Here is an 18403-nt window from a genome sequence, read left to right as displayed (position 1 = left end):
CTCTCTCTCTCTGCTCTGTCCTTAGCTTGCTGTGCACCCCATGCCTGGGTCCCTGTCCCAAGGTGTGCCACCTCCTAGAAGGCGAGAAGACCATCGACTCGGTGACGTCTGCCCAGGAGCTCCGAGGATGCACCGTCATCAACGGGAGTCTGATCATCAACATTCGAGGAGGCAGTGAGTGTCTCTGTGGGGGCGTCGGGGGTGCCTGTTGGGCTCCATGTCCCTCTGAGCTGTGAGCAGAGAAGAAAAGCAGTGCAGACTCTGCTGCGTGCTCCTAAAGCACTTTTAGGATGGTCATTCAGTGGCTCCCCCATGGATAGAAGCATGCTGGGAGTCTGCCTCAAAACCTGAAATGAACAGCTCAGTCTTGGCCGTACTCACCTTGAGATTCTCATTTTCTACGTTGGGAGTTGGGGCATCAGGAATCTGAATTTAAATTTTTTTTATTTTTATTTTTAGAGATGGAGTCTTGCTCCGTTGCTCAGGCTGGAGTACAGTGGGGCAGCCCTAGCTCATTGTAGCTTCAAACCCCTGGGCTCATGCAATCCTCCTACCTCAGCCTCCCAAGTAGCTGGGAGTACAGGCAGGTGTCACTGTGCCTGGCTAATTTTTTTTTTTTTTAAATTTTTTTCCAGGGCCAGGTTCTCACTATGTTGCCCAGGCTGGTCTCAAACTCCTGGGCTCAAGCAATCCTCCTGCCTCAGCCTCTCAAAGTGCAGGGATTACAGGCACGAGCCAACCCACCTGGCTTTGGAATCATCATTTTTAACAATCAGGCAATATGCCCTATTGCAGAACTGCAGACTGTGTTTTCAGAAATAAATCTCAGGACCGGGTGCAATGGTTCACACCTGTAATCCCAACATTTTGGGAGGCCGAGGCAGGTGGATCACTTGAGGTCAGAAGTTTAAGACCAGCCTGGCCAACGTGGTGAAACCCCATCTCTACTAAAAATACAAAAAAATTAGCCAGGCGTGGTGGCACATGCCTGTAATCCCAGCTACGCAGGAGGTTGAGGCAGGAGAATCTCTTGAACTCAGGAAGTGGAGGTTGCAATGAGCTGAGATCGCACCACTGCACTCCAGCCTGGGCGACAGAGTGAAACTCCATCTCAAAAAAACAAAAAAACAGGCGCTATGGCTCATGCCTGTAATCCCAGCACTTTGGGAGGCTGCGGTGGGCGGATCACTTGAGGTCAGGAGTTTGAGACCAGCCAACATGGTGAAACCTCATCTCTACTAAAAATATAAAAATTAGCTGGGCATGGTGGCACATGCCTGTAGTCCCAGCTACTTGGGAGGCTGAGGCAGGAGAATCGCTTGAACCTGGGAGGCAGAGGTTGCAGTGAGCCAAGATCGCACCACTGCACTCCAGCCTGGGCCATAGACCAAGACTCCATTTCAAAAAAAAAAAAAAAAAAAGAAGAAGAAAAGAAACACCATGTCAGGCAGAAAGGCATTCCTTTGTTTATTTCTTTAGCAAACATGTATTGAATACTCACGGTGAGTAAGGGAAAATCCTTACCTTGATGGATTTTTGCGCAAAAGTAAATCAACAGATATTGTAAGGTCAGGTTGTGGTCTGTGCTGTGAAGGGAAGTGCAGCAGGGTAATAGGTGGAATGAAAATGGGCAACTTTTCCCTGTAAAGAGCTCTTTCATGAATATATTCAGCCCTGCAGGCTGGGCAGTCTCTGCCATAACCACTCAACTCTGCTGTTATAATATGAAAACAGCCATAGACCCATGTCAGCTAGTGGGCATGGCTTTGTTCCAATAAAACTTTATTTACAAAACAGGTGGAATTTGGCCAGTGGGCTGTCATTTGTCAGTCTCTGAAATGGAGACTAAAAGGGGTTGCTATTTTTTGCTTTTTTATTTTTTTTTTGTAGCTTTAGTAGAGACAGGGTTTCACCATGTTGGCCAGGGTGGTCTTGAACTCCTGACCTCAAGTGATCCCCCTGCCTCGCCCTCCCAAGGTGCTGGGATTACAGGCATGAGCCACCGGCACCAAGCCCGGGGTTGCTATTTTAGAGAAGTCTCTGGTGTGGGAAAGGAGGGTTTGAGATGATGGTGGAACAAGCCAAGGAGATATATGGTGGAATAATATTCTGAGCAACAGAGGCAGCCAGTGCCAAGGTCCTGGGGCAGAAATATGCTTGACCCATTTAAGGAATGCTAAGGACTTCAGATTGTGTTCTAAGCAAGATGAGTTTTGAGCTGGGTATGTCCAGTCATTTGCAGCCTGAGGGTTATCTTCTCACCATGGAGAATCATGAGAAGATTGAAATATTTCTATAGAAACCCACTGGATATTCTCTCCTTTCCTTAGACAATCTGGCAGCTGAGCTAGAAGCCAACCTCGGCCTCATTGAAGAAATTTCAGGTTATCTAAAAATCCGCCGATCCTACGCTCTGGTGTCACTTTCCTTCTTCCGGAAGTTACGTCTGATTCGAGGAGAGACCTTGGAAATCGGGTATGTGGGCCTGATGGTGTGTATGGCCTGAGTGCTAGCTAGGAAGTTCGTGCATTAGAAAAACTTAAGGATTTTTTCAGCCAGGTGTGGTGGCTGATGTCTGTAATCCCAGCATTTTGGGAGGCCAACGCGGGTGGATCACTTGAGGCCAGGAGTTCGAGACTAACCTGGCCAACATGGTGAAACCCCGTCTCTACTAAAAGTACAAAAATTAGCCAGGTGTGGTGGTGCCCACCTGTAATCCCAGCTACTTGGGAGGCTGAGGCAGGAGAATAGCTTGAACTTGGGAGGCAGAGGTTGCAGTGAGCCAAGATCACACTACTGCACTCTAGCCTGGGTGACAGAGGGAGACTCTGTCCAAAAAAAAAAAAAAGAAAAGAAGAAGAAGAAAAACTTAAGGATTTTTAAAAAAACAAATAAAAGTGTATCTGGCAAAACCTCAGGAGAAAAGAACCTGGAATGTGCCTAAAGGTCCATCCAGCCAAAAATCATAAAAGCTTTTTTATAGTCATTCTTGAGAAACAAAAGTGGGAGCAGCCCAACCTTGGTGCCCATCCTCCAAGGGTACAGGCTGGAATTTTTGCTAAATGTGCTGTTTGGGCTGCATTGTGAGTAGAGTTTAGCATGCATCAAATGGACATTCCCTCTTAGTCCCAATTGTCCATCCTAATTTCTGGGATGGACTCCATCTCAGTATATTCCAACCTTCTCCTTGAGGTCCTAGAAACTCTATTAGCAAAACAGCAGAAACTCAAACTAGCTAGATCAAGATTGACTCATAGGCAGGAGGTCTGTGGAAGACCCAGATTCTTTCCATCTTTGTGCTCCTCATGGTCACAAGATGGCTGCCTCAGCCCCAGCCTCACATGTGTAGAACAGACAGCAAGTGGGGAAAGGGACAAAAGGACATGTTAATCAACATGAGCTGGTAATTGATTTGAGAAGGTGGGCTAAACAATAGAGTTTAGACTATATTATCTGCACTCCAGCCTGGGCAACAGAGTGAGACTCCGTCTCAGTAAAAAAACAAACAAACAAACAAACAAAAACCTTCAATGGCTCCTTTCTGCTTATTAAGGATGGCCACATGTTCTTGGTCTTGGTCTGGCACGCAGTATACTAGAGGGTCTGGTCCATTGCAAGTACAGCTATTTCCTGTCACCTATTGGCCAAAACAGGCTACTTTGCTCTTCCCTGAACTCAGCTTAGGTGCCTCTGTGTTATCAATATTTCCCCTATTTGCAGAAATTGGTTTCTGCAAAACCTATTTCTCAGTCCATCACGACTCACCATCCCCCTTCAAGACTGAGCTGAGCCTCCTTCCTGGCCATGAAAACTTCCTCAACTTCCTCTGTTATCCACATTCAACAAATATGTGCTGAGTATGTGCCAAGCAAGTGGAGAGGATTAGGGATGTAGCACTGAACAAGATCAACTCCGAGCATGGCCATACCATCTTGGAGTGGTAGAAGACCAGCCATTGAATGACTAGATGTGTGTGTTATTTCCATAGGAACTACTCCTTCTATGCCTTGGACAACCAGAACCTAAGGCAGCTCTGGGATTGGAGCAAACACAACCTCACCATCACTCAGGGGAAACTCTTCTTCCACTATAACCCCAAACTCTGCCTGTCAGAAATCCACAAGATGGAAGAAGTTTCAGGAACCAAGGGGCGCCAGGAGAGAAATGACATTGCCCTGAAGACCAATGGGGACCAGGCATCCTGTAAGTCACTGGTCCCCAACCTTTTTGGCATGAGGGACTGGTTTAGTGGAAGATGGTTTTTCCATGGACTGGTGGGGGGTGGGGATGGTTTCAGCATGATTTAAGTGCATTACATTTATTGTGCACTTCATTCCTATTATGATTACATTGTAATATATAATGAAAGAATTGTACAACTCACCATATGTAGAATCAGTGGGAACCCTGAGCTTGTGTTCCTGTAACTAGATGGTCCCAGCTGGGGGTGATGGGAGACAGTGACAGATCATCAGGCATTAGATTTTCATAAGGAGCGTGCAGTCTAGATCCCTCACGTACACAGTTCACAATAGGGTTCACGCTCCTATGAGAATCTAATGCCACCGCTAATCTGACAGGAGGCAGAACTCAGGTGGTCATGCAAGCGATGGGGAGTGACCGTAAATACAGATGAAGCTTCACTTGCTCACCCATCACTCACCTCCTGCTGTACAGCCCTGTTCCTAACAGGCCATGGATAAGTACTGGTCTGTGGCCCGGGGACTGGGGACCCCTGCCGTAAGTGGTCCACAAACCAGATAATGTGGCTGTCCTCTCTCATCCATCACAGTCACCCCCAGGGGGTATTACTTCCCTCTAACAACTCATTGTGTGATAGGCTTTCTTACTGAGGGCAGATTCTGCACATTTATTAATATTATCACTATGCTTACTGTGCAATATAGTACCGGATACGGGATGAAGTCATACAAGCACTGAATGAATGGATGAATGAAGGACGGATGAATGAATGACACTTTCTTGTATGTGTATCAGGCTGATGCTGAAGACTTCAAAAGTTGAGTAAAATACCTATGTCAGTCTGCATCTCCTGGGAAGTGACTGCCAAGTTGAAGTTAGGAGTGCGGAAAATGTATTGAGGGTAATAGTCATGAAATATGAAACAGAGGAAGAGCTTCTTCTTCTTCTTTTTTTTTTTTTTTTTTTGAGACAGAGTCTTGTTCTGTCACCCAGGGCCGGAATGCAGTGGCATGATCTTGGCTCACTGCAACCTCCTCCTCCTGGGTTCAGGTAATTCTCTCGCCTCAGCCTCCAGAGTAGCTGGGATTACAGGCACACGCCACCACACCCGGCTAATTTTTTTTTTTGTATTTTTAGTAGAGACAGGGTTTTGCCGTGTTGGCCAGGGTGGTCTTGAACTCCTGACCTCAGGTGATCCTCCCGCCTCGGCCTCCCAAAGTGCTGAGATTACAGGTGTGAGCCACCACGCCCAACCATGAAGAGCCTTTTGACAATAGAGTGTGTCTGACCTCTGTGAACAGAGAGCGGGAAGGAGGGAGGATAGGGCTGGGACAGCCTCAGACAGTGGTGCATCCCTGAGTCTTGGCCAAACCCAGAAAGAGCTCAAGGCCACGGTTGTCTGCAGGGAAGTTCTGCATTGCAAAGGGACGGCCAGGCATCCACCAAGTCAGTCATAGATGAGGGCTGTCCAGGGAGAGTCAGGTCTTGGCTGGAATGCTATAGCGGGTCCTGCAGTTTCTGCAGCTGCAGGCTGCCTGCTGACTGCACTTCGCTGACAGATTCTGAGCAGTGAGCTGCCAGGGGCTTCTGGGACACCTTCATGGGGAGTTAGTTACTTACGTCAAAATGTAGTGCAAGGGCCGGGCATGGTGGCTCATGCCTGGAATCCCAGCACTTTGGGAGGCCGAGGCGGGCAGATCACTTGAGGTCAGGAGTTCGAGACCAGCCTGGCCAATGTGGTGAAATCCCATCTCTACTAAAAAAAAAAGAAATACAAAAACTAGCTGGGCGTGGTGGTGGGCGCCTGTAATCCAAGCTACTTGAGAGGCTGAGGCATGAGAATTGCTTAAACCTGGTAGGCGGAGGTAATAGTGAGCAGATATCATGCCACTGTGCTCCAGCCTTGGTGACAGAGAAAGACTGTCTCAAAAAAAATGTAGTGCAAGGAGAGCGAAGTTGGGGTGAGGTTTGGGAGTGGGTTTGTTTTCTAGACAGAGACAATTACTTAGATGCGTCTCTCCAATGTCTAATGATCTGCAGGCTCTCTAAACTCACTTGGCATGGGTTTATTTGCACTGGAGTTGCACCTCCTTCCAGGTCAGTCTTACAAGACAACGTTGTGTCAGGACAAACATCACCCTTGGAAATCCCTTCCTCCAATAACTATTGGCCAGTTGTCCTTCTTGCGTGGCCGCAGACTGCGCTTACTCAGTTGACTGTCTAGCTGAGTCAAGTCATTGGCTTACGTGAGTGTGAGCGGCCAAGTTGCAAAACTGGCTCTTACCTTTGAATCTTCCCCCATTCATACTCAGCCAGGCACTTGGGGAGAAGACCCTTAAGGGAACAGCAGCCTGACCTCTCCCTTCTCACGGTCCCTCCAGGAAGTGTGGGAGTCCCAGGTTTTGGTCTGAAACTACACTGAAATAGCTTGTTTTTGTCTTTTGTTTTAACTTTTCCAGGTGAAAATGAGTTACTTAAATTTTCTTACATTCGGACATCTTTTGACAAGATCTTGCTGAGATGGGAGCCGTACTGGCCCCCCGACTTCCGAGACCTCTTGGGGTTCATGCTGTTCTACAAAGAGGCGTAAGTAGAAGAGTTAGAGAGACGCTGCGGAGGCGAGGGCCAGCTGGCTCTGTGCTTGCTACGTTTGTGCTCCAATCTTCCCCTCTTGGGTTCCTCTCTATCTCCCTCCTCCTCCTGGAATAAATATCTTAGGTTCCCTTTTACAGTCTCACCAGTCGATGGCATGCAAAGTCAATAATGTCTGCTTTTATCAAATGCCTAAAATGGAAGCAGACAGCTTTTCTGTAGAAGCCCGGACCGGCCAGTTTCCTGGGGCAATATTCCATTTTGCCTTGCCTGTGTATGTCTCATCAGACATCCTTAGTAGTCGGGAGCTGAGTACTGAGTGGATGTTATCAAATGTATTGCTTATCTATTTTTCTTTTTTTTCCCCCGATTTTTTTTTTTTTTTTTGAGACAGAGTCTTGCTCTGTTGCCCAGGCTGCAGTGCAGTGGCACGGTCTTGGCTTACTGCAACCTCTGCCTCCCGGGTTCAAGCAATTCTCCTGCCTCAGTCTCTTGAGTAGCTGGGATTATGGGCATGCACCATCACACCCAGCTAATTTGTGTATTTTTGGTAGAGATGGGTTTTGCCATGTTGGCCAGGCTGATCTCAAACTCCTGACCTCAGGTGATCTGCCCACCTTGGCCTCCCAAAGTGCTGGGATTACAGGCATGAGCCACCGCACCTGACCGGTAGTAATATTAATAATAGTTCTAGCCCTCAAGATTTACCTTGTGCCTTGCTGAGAATTTACACACAGTCTAATCTTAGCAGTAACTTGTAAGGGAGTTTCTACTGTTATTATTATTATTACAGATTGAGTATCCCTAATCTGAAAATCTGGAATCTGTAATGCTCCAAAATCCAAAGCTTTTTGAGGGCCGACTTGATGCTCAAAGGAGATGTTTATTGGAGTATTTCAGATTTCAGATTTTTAGATTTGAGATGCTGAACCAGTACAATGCAAATAAACTGGGAAAATGCAAATATATCAAAACCCAAAAATATACAAAATCCAAAACACTTCTGGTCCCAAGCATTTATTTATTTATTTATTCATGTTTTTGAGACAGAGTCTCCCCTTGTCGCCCAGGCTGGAGTGCAGTGGTGCGATCTCGGCTGATTGCAACCTCTGCCTCCCGGGTTCAAGCGATGCTCCTGCCTCAGCCTCCTGAATAGCTGGGATTGCAAGCATCTGCCACCATGCCCGGGTAATTTTTGTATTTTTAGTAGAGATGGGGTTTCACCATGTTGGCCAGGCTGGTCTCGAACTCCTGACCTCTGGTGATCCATCATTCTCAGCCTCCTAAAGTGCTGGGATTACAGGCGTGAGCCACTGCACTTGGCCAAGTCTCAAGTATTTTGAATAAGGGATGCCCAAGCTGTGTTTTTTCATTGAGATGTCAGGGTTGACAGTTCCTTTCTCTTCGGCTCCTCCCGAGTTATTTTTTCTTGCGACATAAGATTGTTGGGTGAGTAAGATGTGACCCTATAGGATGTAACTTCCCAGGCCTCATCTGCACGGCACTCAGTGTGACGGTCTTGTAAGGGTAACCGCCTTCTGCTGTTTTGTCTTGAAAGCCCTTATCAGAATGTGACGGAGTTCGACGGGCAGGATGCGTGTGGTTCCAACAGCTGGACGGTGGTAGACATTGATCCACCCCTGAGGTCCACCGACCCCAAATCACAGAACCACCCAGGATGGCTGATGCGGGGTCTCAAGCCCTGGACCCAGTATGCCATCTTTGTGAAGACCCTGGTCACCTTTTCGGATGAACGCCGGACCTATGGGGCCAAGAGTGACATCATTTATGTCCAGACAGATGCCACCAGTGAGTGTGTCTTGGGAATGTGAATTCGTATGTGAATCACACCTCTTGCTTTTAACAGGCTGATGCAGTGAGGTTGTATAAAATGCCCCTTGATGTGGTTATTGGCTTTTTTTTTTAGACAGGGTCTTACTTTGTCACCCAGGCTGGAGTGCAGTGCAGTGGCGTGATCATGGCTCACTGCAGCCTCAAACTCCCGGGCTCACGCAATCCTCCTGCCTCAGCCTCCTAAGTAGAAGGAACTACCAGAGTATACCACCATGTGTGGCTATTTGTTTTTTTTTTTTTGAGACGAAGTCTCATTCTGTCACCCGGACTGGAGTGCAATGGCATGATCTCGGCTTACTGCAACCTCTGCTTCCTGGGTTCAAGTAATTCTCCCACCTCAGCCTCCTGAGTAGCTGGGACTACAGGCATGCACCACCATACTCAGCTAATTTTTGTATTTTTTGTAGAGACAGAACGTTGCTATGTTACCCAGGCTGGTCTTGAACCCCTGACCTCAAGTGATCCTCCTGCCTCGGCCTCCCAAAGTCCTGGGATTAGAAGTGTGAGCCACCTCGCCCAGTCAGTTATTGGCTTTTAAAGGAGCTGGGTATTGAGGCTTATAGTTTCCGATGAGGCAGTAGCAACAAGCCACTTGATGGGAATATTTATATTTTTCATCCTATTATGAAAAATTGTCAAATATTCACAACATAGAAAGAACAACAACCCCATAGTTAGCCACCTCCCAGCTTCAGCCTTTGGTCATTTTTGTTTCATCTCGATGCCTCTTCCCTCTTCCCACTTGTTACTTCTTTTTGTTTTGTTGTTTGTTTTGGCCTGGAGTATTTCATAGCAATTTAATTATGTTTTGTTTGTTTGTCTGAGATGGAGTCTCACTCTGTCACCCAGGCTGGAGTGCAGTGGCGCGATCTGGACTCACTGCAACCTCCACCTCCCAGGTTCAGGTGATTCTCCTGCCTCAGCCTCCCAAGTTGCTGGGATTACAGGTGTGCGCCACCACGCTTGGCTAATTTTTGTTTTGTTTTGTTTTTTGAGACAGAGTCTCACTCTGTCACCCAGGCTGGAGTGCAGTGGTGTGATCTCAGCTCACTGTAACCTCCCTGTCCCAGTTCAAGTGATTCTCCTGCCTCAGCCTCCCGAGTAGCTGCAACTACAGGCGTGCCACCACGCCCAGCTAATTTTTATATTTTTAGTAGAGACGGGGTTTCACCATGTTGGCCAGGATGGTCTCAATCTCTTGACCTGCAGTCCGCCCACCTTGGCCTCCCAAAGTGCTGGGATTACAGGCATGAGCCACCATGCCAGCCTTTTTTTTGTTTTTTTGTTTTGTTTTGTTTTGTTTTGAGATAGAGTTTCCCTCTTGTTGCCCAGGCTGGAGTGCAATGGCGCTATCTCAGCTCACTGCAACCTCCACCTCCTGGGTTCAAGCGATTCTCCTGCCTCAGCCTCCCGAGTAGCTGGGATTACAGGCACGCACCACCATGATTGGCAACATTTTTTTTTTTTGTAGAGACAAGGTTTCTCGATGTTGGTCAGGCTGGTCTTGAACTCCCGACCTCAGGTGATCTGCCCGCCTTGGCTTCCCAAAGTGCTGGGATTACAGGCGTGAGCCACTGTGCCCAGCCATTTTTGTATTTTTAATAGAGACGGGGTTTCACCGTGTTAGCCAGGATAGTCTCGATCTCCTGACCTCATGATCCGCCCGCCTTGGCCGCCCAAAGTGCTGGGATGAGTGCCCTCATGATGTCTTTAACTTGTGTGTCCCCCCACTATCCTCCCACTAGCTTTTTTGGCACGCTCTTTCTCATGACGGACCCACTTCCTTTCTCCTTGGCAGACCCCTCCGTGCCCCTGGATCCAATCTCAGTGTCTAACTCATCATCCCAGATTATTCTGAAGTGGAAGCCCCCCTCAGACCCCAATGGCAACATCACCCACTACCTGGTTTTCTGGGAGAGGCAGGCGGAAGACAGTGAGCTGTTCGAGCTGGATTATTGCCTCAAAGGTGAGTGCGGGCAGCTGTGCTGGGATTGGTGGGGTTTGCACACGTGTGTCTGATGCACTTTACTTCACCTCTAGGGAAGCAGCCATCTCTTACCGTGTCTCCGTGTCGGAACACACACACACTCCATTCTATCTCATATGAAAACACACGTGTTTTTATCTATTTATTTATTTTATTTTTTATTTATTTACTTTTTTGAGATGGAGTTTCACTCTTGTTGCCCAGGCTGGAGTGCAATGGCGCGATCTTGGCTCATTGCAACCTCCGCCTACCAGGTTCAAGTGATTCTCCTGCGTCAGCCTCCCAAGCAGCTGGGATTACAGGCACGTGCCACCATACCCGGCTAATTTTGTATTTTTAGTAGAGACGGGGTTTCTCCATGTTGGTCAGGATGGTCTCAAACTCCTGACCTCAGGTGACCTCAGGTGATCCACCCGCCTCGGCCTCCCAGAGTGCTGGGATTACAGGCATAAGCCACCATACCTGGCCTATATTTTTTTTTTTTTTTTTTTTTTTTTTGAGACAGGGTCTTAGCCCAGGCTGGAGTGCAGTGGCATGATCTCTGCTCACTGCAACCTCCACCTCCCAGGCTCAAGCGATCCTCCCGCCTCAGCCTATGAGTTGCTGGAACAACACCGTTGTCCACAGGTGTGCACCGGCATGCCCAGGTAATTTTTTTTTTTTTTTTTTTTTTTTGAGACAGGGTCTCACTCTGCAACCCAGGCTGGAGTACAGTGGCATGATCTCGGCTCACTGCAACTTCTGCCTCCCAGGCGCAAGCGATTCTCCTGCTTCAGGGTCCTGAGTAGCTGGGACTACAGGCGCCTGCCACCACACCCAGCTAATTTTTGTATTTTTAGTAGAGATGGGGTTTCACCATGTTGGCCAGGCTGGTCTTGAACTCCTGACCTCAAATGATCCACCCGCCTTGGCCTCCCAAAGTGCTGGGATTACAGGCATGAGCCACCACGCCCGGCCCTGGCTAATTTTTAAACTTCTTTTTGTAGAGATGGAGTCTCCTTATATTGCCCAGGCTGGTCTCAATCTCCTGGCTTCAAGTGATACACCCCCCTCAGCCTTCCGAAGCGCTGGGATTACAGGCATGAGCCACTATGACCGGCTCATACATACACATTTTTAAACATCGTAACACAAGCACACACTGAAGACTCGTGTCAAAACCAGATTTTTCCCATGTCTTGGCACCATTTCCCTCTGGGATTTTCTCCTCTTGTCTCTCCTTCTTTCTCCCTCTCTGTCTTCCTTGTTCTCTTCATCCCTCCTCACACTGATGGGGATGCAGCTGTGTTAACCCACGCAAGACTTCCGTGCAAAGCTAGAAACGCAACTAATGGTTATTGACAAAGTCAGGGAAGGATTTTGGCCCCACTGAGATCCTTTAGTTATAAGGATCGATGGCAGCAAGAATCGGTTATCTCATATCCCCCACCCCATACTTTCAATTAAAAATGTCTTCCAGGCTTAGCTCTCATGCCTGTAATCCCAGCACATTGGGAGGCCAAGGTGGGAGGATCACTGGAGGCCAGGAGTTTGAGACCAGCCTGGGCAACATAGCAAGATCCCATCTCTACAAAAATTTTAAAAAATGGTGGTGTACACCTGTAGTCCCAGTTACTTGGGAGGCCCAGGCGGGAGGATCTCTTGAGCCCAGGAGTTCGAGTCTGCAGTGAGCTATGATTATTCCAATGCACTCCAGCCTGGGTGACAGAGCAAGAACCTGTCTCTGTAAAAAAAAATTATACAAAATAAAAAAATACAAATGGCATTAAGTGCATTCACAATATTGTGCAATCATTTTATTGTATAAAAATTATATTTATAAATAACATTTATAATATAAACAATTATATAAATAAATAATTTTACTATAAAACTTAATGACAAATTTCTCAGTCTTAATCTTGTTAACTTAATGGATCTCCATCCATCTGAAGGAAAATGGAATAATATTTAAAGTCTCAAACTAGTGTGTATACATTAGTTTAAAATTATTATTATTATTTTCTTTTTCTTTTTTTTTTTTTTGAGACAGAGGCTCACTCTGTCACCCAGGCTGGAGTGCGGTGGCTTGATTTCGGCTCACTGCAACCTCCACCTGCTGGGTTCAAGCGATTCTTGTGCCTTAGCCTCCTGAATAGTGGGATTACAGGTGCTGCCACTACACTGGCTAATTTTTGTATTTTTAGTAGAGACGGGGTTTCAACATGTTGGCCAGGGTGGTCTTGAATTCCTGACCTCAAATGATCCACCCGCCTCAGCCTCCCAAAGTGCTGGGATTACAGGCGTGAGCCACTGTGCCCGGCCTAAAATTATTTTAACATTGGGTTTTTTAAAAACCCACCAAACTGGAGAAGCATCTGTCACTTTTTTCTTTTTCTTTTTTAAGATGGGGTCTCACTGTTGTCCAGGCTAGAGTGCAGTGGCTCAAACGATCTTCCCACCTCAGCCTCCTGAGTAGCTGGACTACTCAGGACTACAGGCCTGAGACACTACACCTGGCTAATTATTTAAAATAATTTTTTAGACCAGGCACAGTGGCTCATGCCTGTAATCCCAGCACTTTGGCAGGCCGAGGTGGGCGGATCACCAGGAGTCAGGAGTTTGAGACCACCCTGGCCAACATGGCAAAACCCCATCTCTACTCAAAATACAAAAATTAGCCGGGCATGGGCCTGTAACCCCAGCTACTCAGGAGGCTGGGGCAGGAGAATCGCTTGAACCCGGGAGGTGGAGGTTGCAATGAGCCGAGATTGTACCATTGCACTCTAGCCTGGGTAACAAAAGCGAAACTCCATCTAAGAAAAATAATAATAATAAAAATAATAATAATTTTTTAGAGGTGGGGATCTTGATATGTTGCCCAGGGTGGTCTCGAACTCCTGACCGCAAGCGATCCTCCTGCCTCAGCCTCCCAAAGTGCTGATATTACAGGCATGAGCCACTGTGCTGGGCCCATTTATTTCTTTAGTTTTGGTTTCCTTGTGTGTCTTCATGTCTTTTTCTTGAGATATTTTCTGTTAGTGATATCCTCGGTCCATGACCCTGGAGGAGAAGGTGAGGTGTGGCTGAGGCCGGGAGCTCAACATTTGCTCTTGGCTCTGGCCCTGGCCTGCTGAAGGGCTTTGGCTAAGTCCCAAGCAAGTCACCGTCTGCCTCCTTTTTGGGAGAAGGGGCGGGAGGACAGATGATCTCTGGGAGCTGTCCCAGCTCTAAGCTCATATGCTATATGTATGTGTGTGACATCATCCCCGCCTGAGCCGAGGGTTGCAAACGTGATTTATCTGCTCCGATGCTTTATATAACTCCAGGGTGAGTCCAGTCATCAGCTCCGCCGTAAGCTGTTGGCCCTGCATTCAAGTAACCAGAACCACCCGTGAGAGCTGCCGCCAGCAATGTCACTCAAAGCTTCCCTTTTTTTTTTTTTTATATTCCGAAAGTCTAAATCTCTAATTACCAAGGGACCGTTTAAACATGGTTTTATTTGTAATTGTCACAAAGTTAATATCATTAAAAGGAAACTCACTAAGGACAAATTCTGCGTGATTTCACTCCTAAGAGATGCCTAGAGTCCTCAGATTCGTAGAGACAGAAAGTAGAATGGGGAGTGCCAGGGACTGGGGAGGGGACGGGCTGGGGACAGAGTTTCAGTTTGGGAAGATGAGAAAGTTCCGGAGATGATGGTGGTGATGATTGCACAACATTGTGAATGCACTTAATACCACAGAACTGCACACTTAAAATGGTTGAGATTTACCAGGCACAGTGGCTCACGCCTGTAATCCCAGCACTTTGGGAGGCCGAGGTGGGTGGATCACTTTGAGGCCAGGAGTTCGAGACCAGCCTGGGCAACATTGTGAAACCTCGTCTCTACTAAAAATACAAAAATTAGCTGGGTGTGGTGGTGGGTGCCTGTAATCCCAGCTACTCGGGAGGCTGAGGCAGGAGAATTGCTTGAATCTGGGAGGTGGAGGTTGCAGTGAGCCGAGATCACGCCATTGCACTCCAGCCTGGCAACAGAGCAAGACTCCGTCAAAAAAAAAAAAAAAAAAAAAAAAATTGAGATGGTAAATTGGTAAATTTTATGTAATGTTTATTTTTCCACAATTTAAAACACACACACACACACAAATAAGATTACAAACCCTTCCTGTTAATATCACTAGTATATGTGTTGTTATCGTGGTAAAATATACATCACATACAATTTCTTATTATAACCATGTTTAAGAGCACAGTTTAGCTGCATTAAGTGCGTTGCCGTGGTTGTACGACCATCACCACCATCATCTCCAGAACTTTCTCATCTTCTCAAACTGAAACTCCATCCCCATGAAACACTCACTCCTCTTCTCCTTCCCCCAGCCCCAGCACCCACCATCCTCCTTTCTGTCTCTGTGAATCTGATTCTAGAGACTTCATTATGCTTCATTTTTCTTTTTTTTTTGAGATGGAGTCTCGCTGCGTCGCCCAGGCTGGAGTGCAGTGGCGTGATCTCAGGCTCACTGCAAGCCCCGCCTCCCAGGTTCATGCCATTCTCCTGCCTCAGCCTCCCGAGTAGCTGGGACTACAGGTGCCCGCCACCACGCCCGGCTAATTTTTTTGTATTTTTTAGTAGAGACGGGGTTTCACCATGTTAGCCAGGATGGTCTCGATCTCCTGACCTCATGATCTGCCCGCCTCGGCCTCCCAAAGTGCTGGGATTACAGGCGTGAGCCACCGTGCCAAGCCCATTATGCTTCAATTTTCTAATCTCAGAAAAACCACAGTGTACCGTGTTTCATGCAGTGGATTCTAGGAAGAGATAGCAGGTATCAGGAATGATACCTGTGCCTGAACAAATATCCCTTCCTCTCCAAATAATAATAATAATAATAATAATAATAATAATACACCAGGAGCTTCCCTTATTCAGGCAGTTCTACATTTTTTTTTCCATCTGTAATGCTGTAACTAGCTCCCATCAGAGTTAACCCAGGCAGGTTATTCTATGTCTATTTATAAACTTAAGAAGTATTTTCCAGTCTCTCATAGGCTTTTAAAGCTGTGTAAATACTTGGGTTTCCGAGTCAATACTCACCATTCACAGGAAGGTGCTTGATACACGATTTAGAGCTTATTGTCTATCCTCGAGGCATTAAGGGGAGGAGAGAAAAATGGAATTTCCTTTGCTCAGCAGTCACCAGGCACCAAGCAGGGTGGCAGCAGAAAAGGTGACTCTCCAGGGACTGTCGCAGATTTTGCTTGTAAAGAGCTGTGTCTGCCCATCTTAGTGGCTGTACCAGAGGCGTAAGTGTGCTTGCACCATGGGTCGCAAGAACCCTGGGATTTGACTTCAGGGGTTAAGACATGACCAGCTGCGGTACTTAAGTATTGTAGACTGGGTGCGGTGGCTCATGCCTGTAATCTCAGCACTTTGGGAGGCCGAAGCGGGCAGATCATTTGAGCTCAGGAGTTTGAGATCAGCCTGGCCAACATGGCAAAACTCCGTCTCTACCAAAAAAAAAAAAAAAAAAAATACAGAAATTGGCCGAGCACAATGGCTCACGCCTGTAATCCCAGCATTTTGGGAAGCCAAGGCGGGTGGATCACCTGAGGTCGGGAGTTCAAGACCAGCCTGGCCAACATGGCGAAACCCCGTCTCTAATAAAAATACAAAAAAAAATTAGCCAGGCGTGGTGGTGCGTGCCCGTAATCCCAGTTACAGGGCGGGGGACGGAGCTGAGACAGGAGAATCGCTTGAACCCGGGAGGCAGAGGTTGCAGTGAGCCAAGATTGCACCACTGCACTGCAGCCTGGGCGACAGAGCAAGACCCCATCTCAAAAAAAAAAAAAAAAGAGAGAGAAATAGTATTGTATTTTGTATTTTTAGGACTGCTACCTTTATAAACTACTGGTGTTCTTCTTCATTTATTAATTTTTAAATTCCCTTTTCTATGCATATTTGAAAAATGCCTTCCTCTATCTCCTCTCATTCCTTTAGGTCAGGGTTTCTCTACCTTGGTGTTTTTTGTATCTGGCGTTGGATCATTCTCTGGGGTGGGACTGCCCTGAGCACTTCAGGGTGCTGAGCAGCATCCCTGGTCTCCACCCATTCCATGCTCCAGGAGGATGCCCCAGCCAGGTCCTGACACCTAAAAATATCTCCAGATGTTGCCCAATGTCCCTAGTAGGAGAAAAAATCACCCCCTGGGTGAGAACCATTCACTGATGAAGTCTGATTTCTGGACTCATGAATGGACCCCTTAGAATTCCATGTGGAGGCCCAGTGTGGTGACTCAGGCCTGTAATCCCAGCACTTTGGGAGGCCAAGGTGGGCAGATCACATGAGGTCAGGAGTTCCAGACCAGCCTGGCCAACATGATGAAACTCTGTCTCTACTAGAAATACAAAAAATTAGCCGGGTGTGGTGGCAGGTGCCTGTAATCCCAGCTACTTGGGATTACGGGAGGCTGAGGCAGGAGACTCGCTTGAATCCAGGAGGCGGAGGCTGCAGTGAGCCAAGATCACGCCACTGCACTCCAGCCTGGGCGACAGAGCAAGACTGTCTCAAAAAAAAAAAAAAAAAAAGAATTCCATATGGAATTCTACTCTGCCCTCCCATCTTATTTGTGTGGTTGATTAATTAATTGGTTGATTCCTTCATGCAGCCATGACCTGGCTCCTTCTCCTCCTCCTTCTTCTTTCTTTTTCTTCTTCTTCAACATGATTTCACTCTGTTGCCCAGGCTGGAGTGCAGTGGCCCCATCTCAGCTCACTGCAGCCTCGACTTCCCAGGCTCAAGCGATCCTCCTACCTCAGCCTCCTGAGTAGCTGGGATTACAGGCGCACACCACCATGCCTGGCTAATTTTTGTATTTTTTGGTAGAGATGGGGTTTCATCATGTTGGCCAGGCTCATGTTGAACTCCTGGGCTCAAGTGATCCTTCCCCCTCAGCCTCCCAAAGTTCTGATATTACGGGCAAGAGCCACCGTACCTGGCCCCCTTTATCTTTTTCTAACCTCCTCCCACCATTCTCTCTCTCACCCCCTTCTAGCTACAGTGGTTTCCTGAGATTTTTTTTTTTTTTTTTTTTTTTGAGAGATGGAATGCTTGCTCTGTCACCCAGGCTGGAGTGCAGTGGCGCGATCTTGGCTCACTGCAACCTCCATCTCCCAGGTTCAAGTGATTCTCCTGCCTCAGCCTCCCACGTAGCTGGGACTACAGGCATGTGCCACCACGTGCAGCTGATTTTTGGGTTTTTTAGTAGAGACAGGGTTTCACTATATGTTGGCCAGGCTGGTCTCGAACTCCTGACCTCAAGTGATCCTCCCGCCTCGGCCTCCCAAAGTGCTGGGATTACAGGAGTGGGCCACTATGCCTGACCAGACACTTCTTAATGTGCCAAGAAAATTCCTATCCTGGGGCCTTTCCGCTGGGTTTCTGCTATGTCTGAATTGCTTTACATCACGATATGTGGATGGTGCTTTCCTTTGCTGAATTCAGGATGTCTCATTGGTGACTTTCTTTGAGACCCCTTCATGAAAATGGCACCCCCAGGCACCCACTGTTCTTTGACCCCAACATCTGACCTGTGACTGTGTATTTACGAGTTTATTGTAGACTGTAAGTCCATTGAAGACAGAGGTATTGTCTGGTTACCTTATAATCTTCAGTCCCATGATTGTGGTGTCTGGCAGTTGTTGCTTTTTTTGGGGACAGAGTCTCGCTGTTGTCGCTTAGGCTGGAGTGCAATGGCGCAATCTTGGCTCACTCCAACCTCTGCCTCC

The 18403-nt window shown here is 47.4% G+C and overlaps 1 protein-coding gene across 4 annotated transcripts in view; it reads left to right on the top strand.

Annotated features, from left to right (window-relative positions):
- INSR (insulin receptor) overlaps window positions 1-18403 on the top strand; it is a 175349-nt gene that overhangs the window by 116610 nt on the left and 40336 nt on the right. For all 4 annotated transcript variants that reach the window (XM_030807714.1, XM_030807712.1, XM_030807715.1 and 1 more), the window contains exons 4-9: window positions 26-174; window positions 2331-2475; window positions 3989-4203; window positions 6663-6789; window positions 8354-8604; window positions 10448-10615. In XM_030807714.1, the coding sequence (XP_030663574.1) occupies window positions 26-174; window positions 2331-2475; window positions 3989-4203; window positions 6663-6789; window positions 8354-8604; window positions 10448-10615 (1055 nt within the window). The remainder of the gene's footprint in view (window positions 1-25; window positions 175-2330; window positions 2476-3988; window positions 4204-6662; window positions 6790-8353; window positions 8605-10447; window positions 10616-18403) is intronic.

Source organism: Nomascus leucogenys, unplaced genomic scaffold (genome assembly GCF_006542625.1).
Source record: "Nomascus leucogenys isolate Asia unplaced genomic scaffold, Asia_NLE_v1 Super-Scaffold_241, whole genome shotgun sequence".
NCBI classification, from domain to species: domain Eukaryota; kingdom Metazoa; phylum Chordata; class Mammalia; order Primates; family Hylobatidae; genus Nomascus; species Nomascus leucogenys.
The sequence above is the reverse complement of the archived record's forward strand: the minus strand, read 5'-3'. Positions and strand labels throughout refer to the sequence as shown.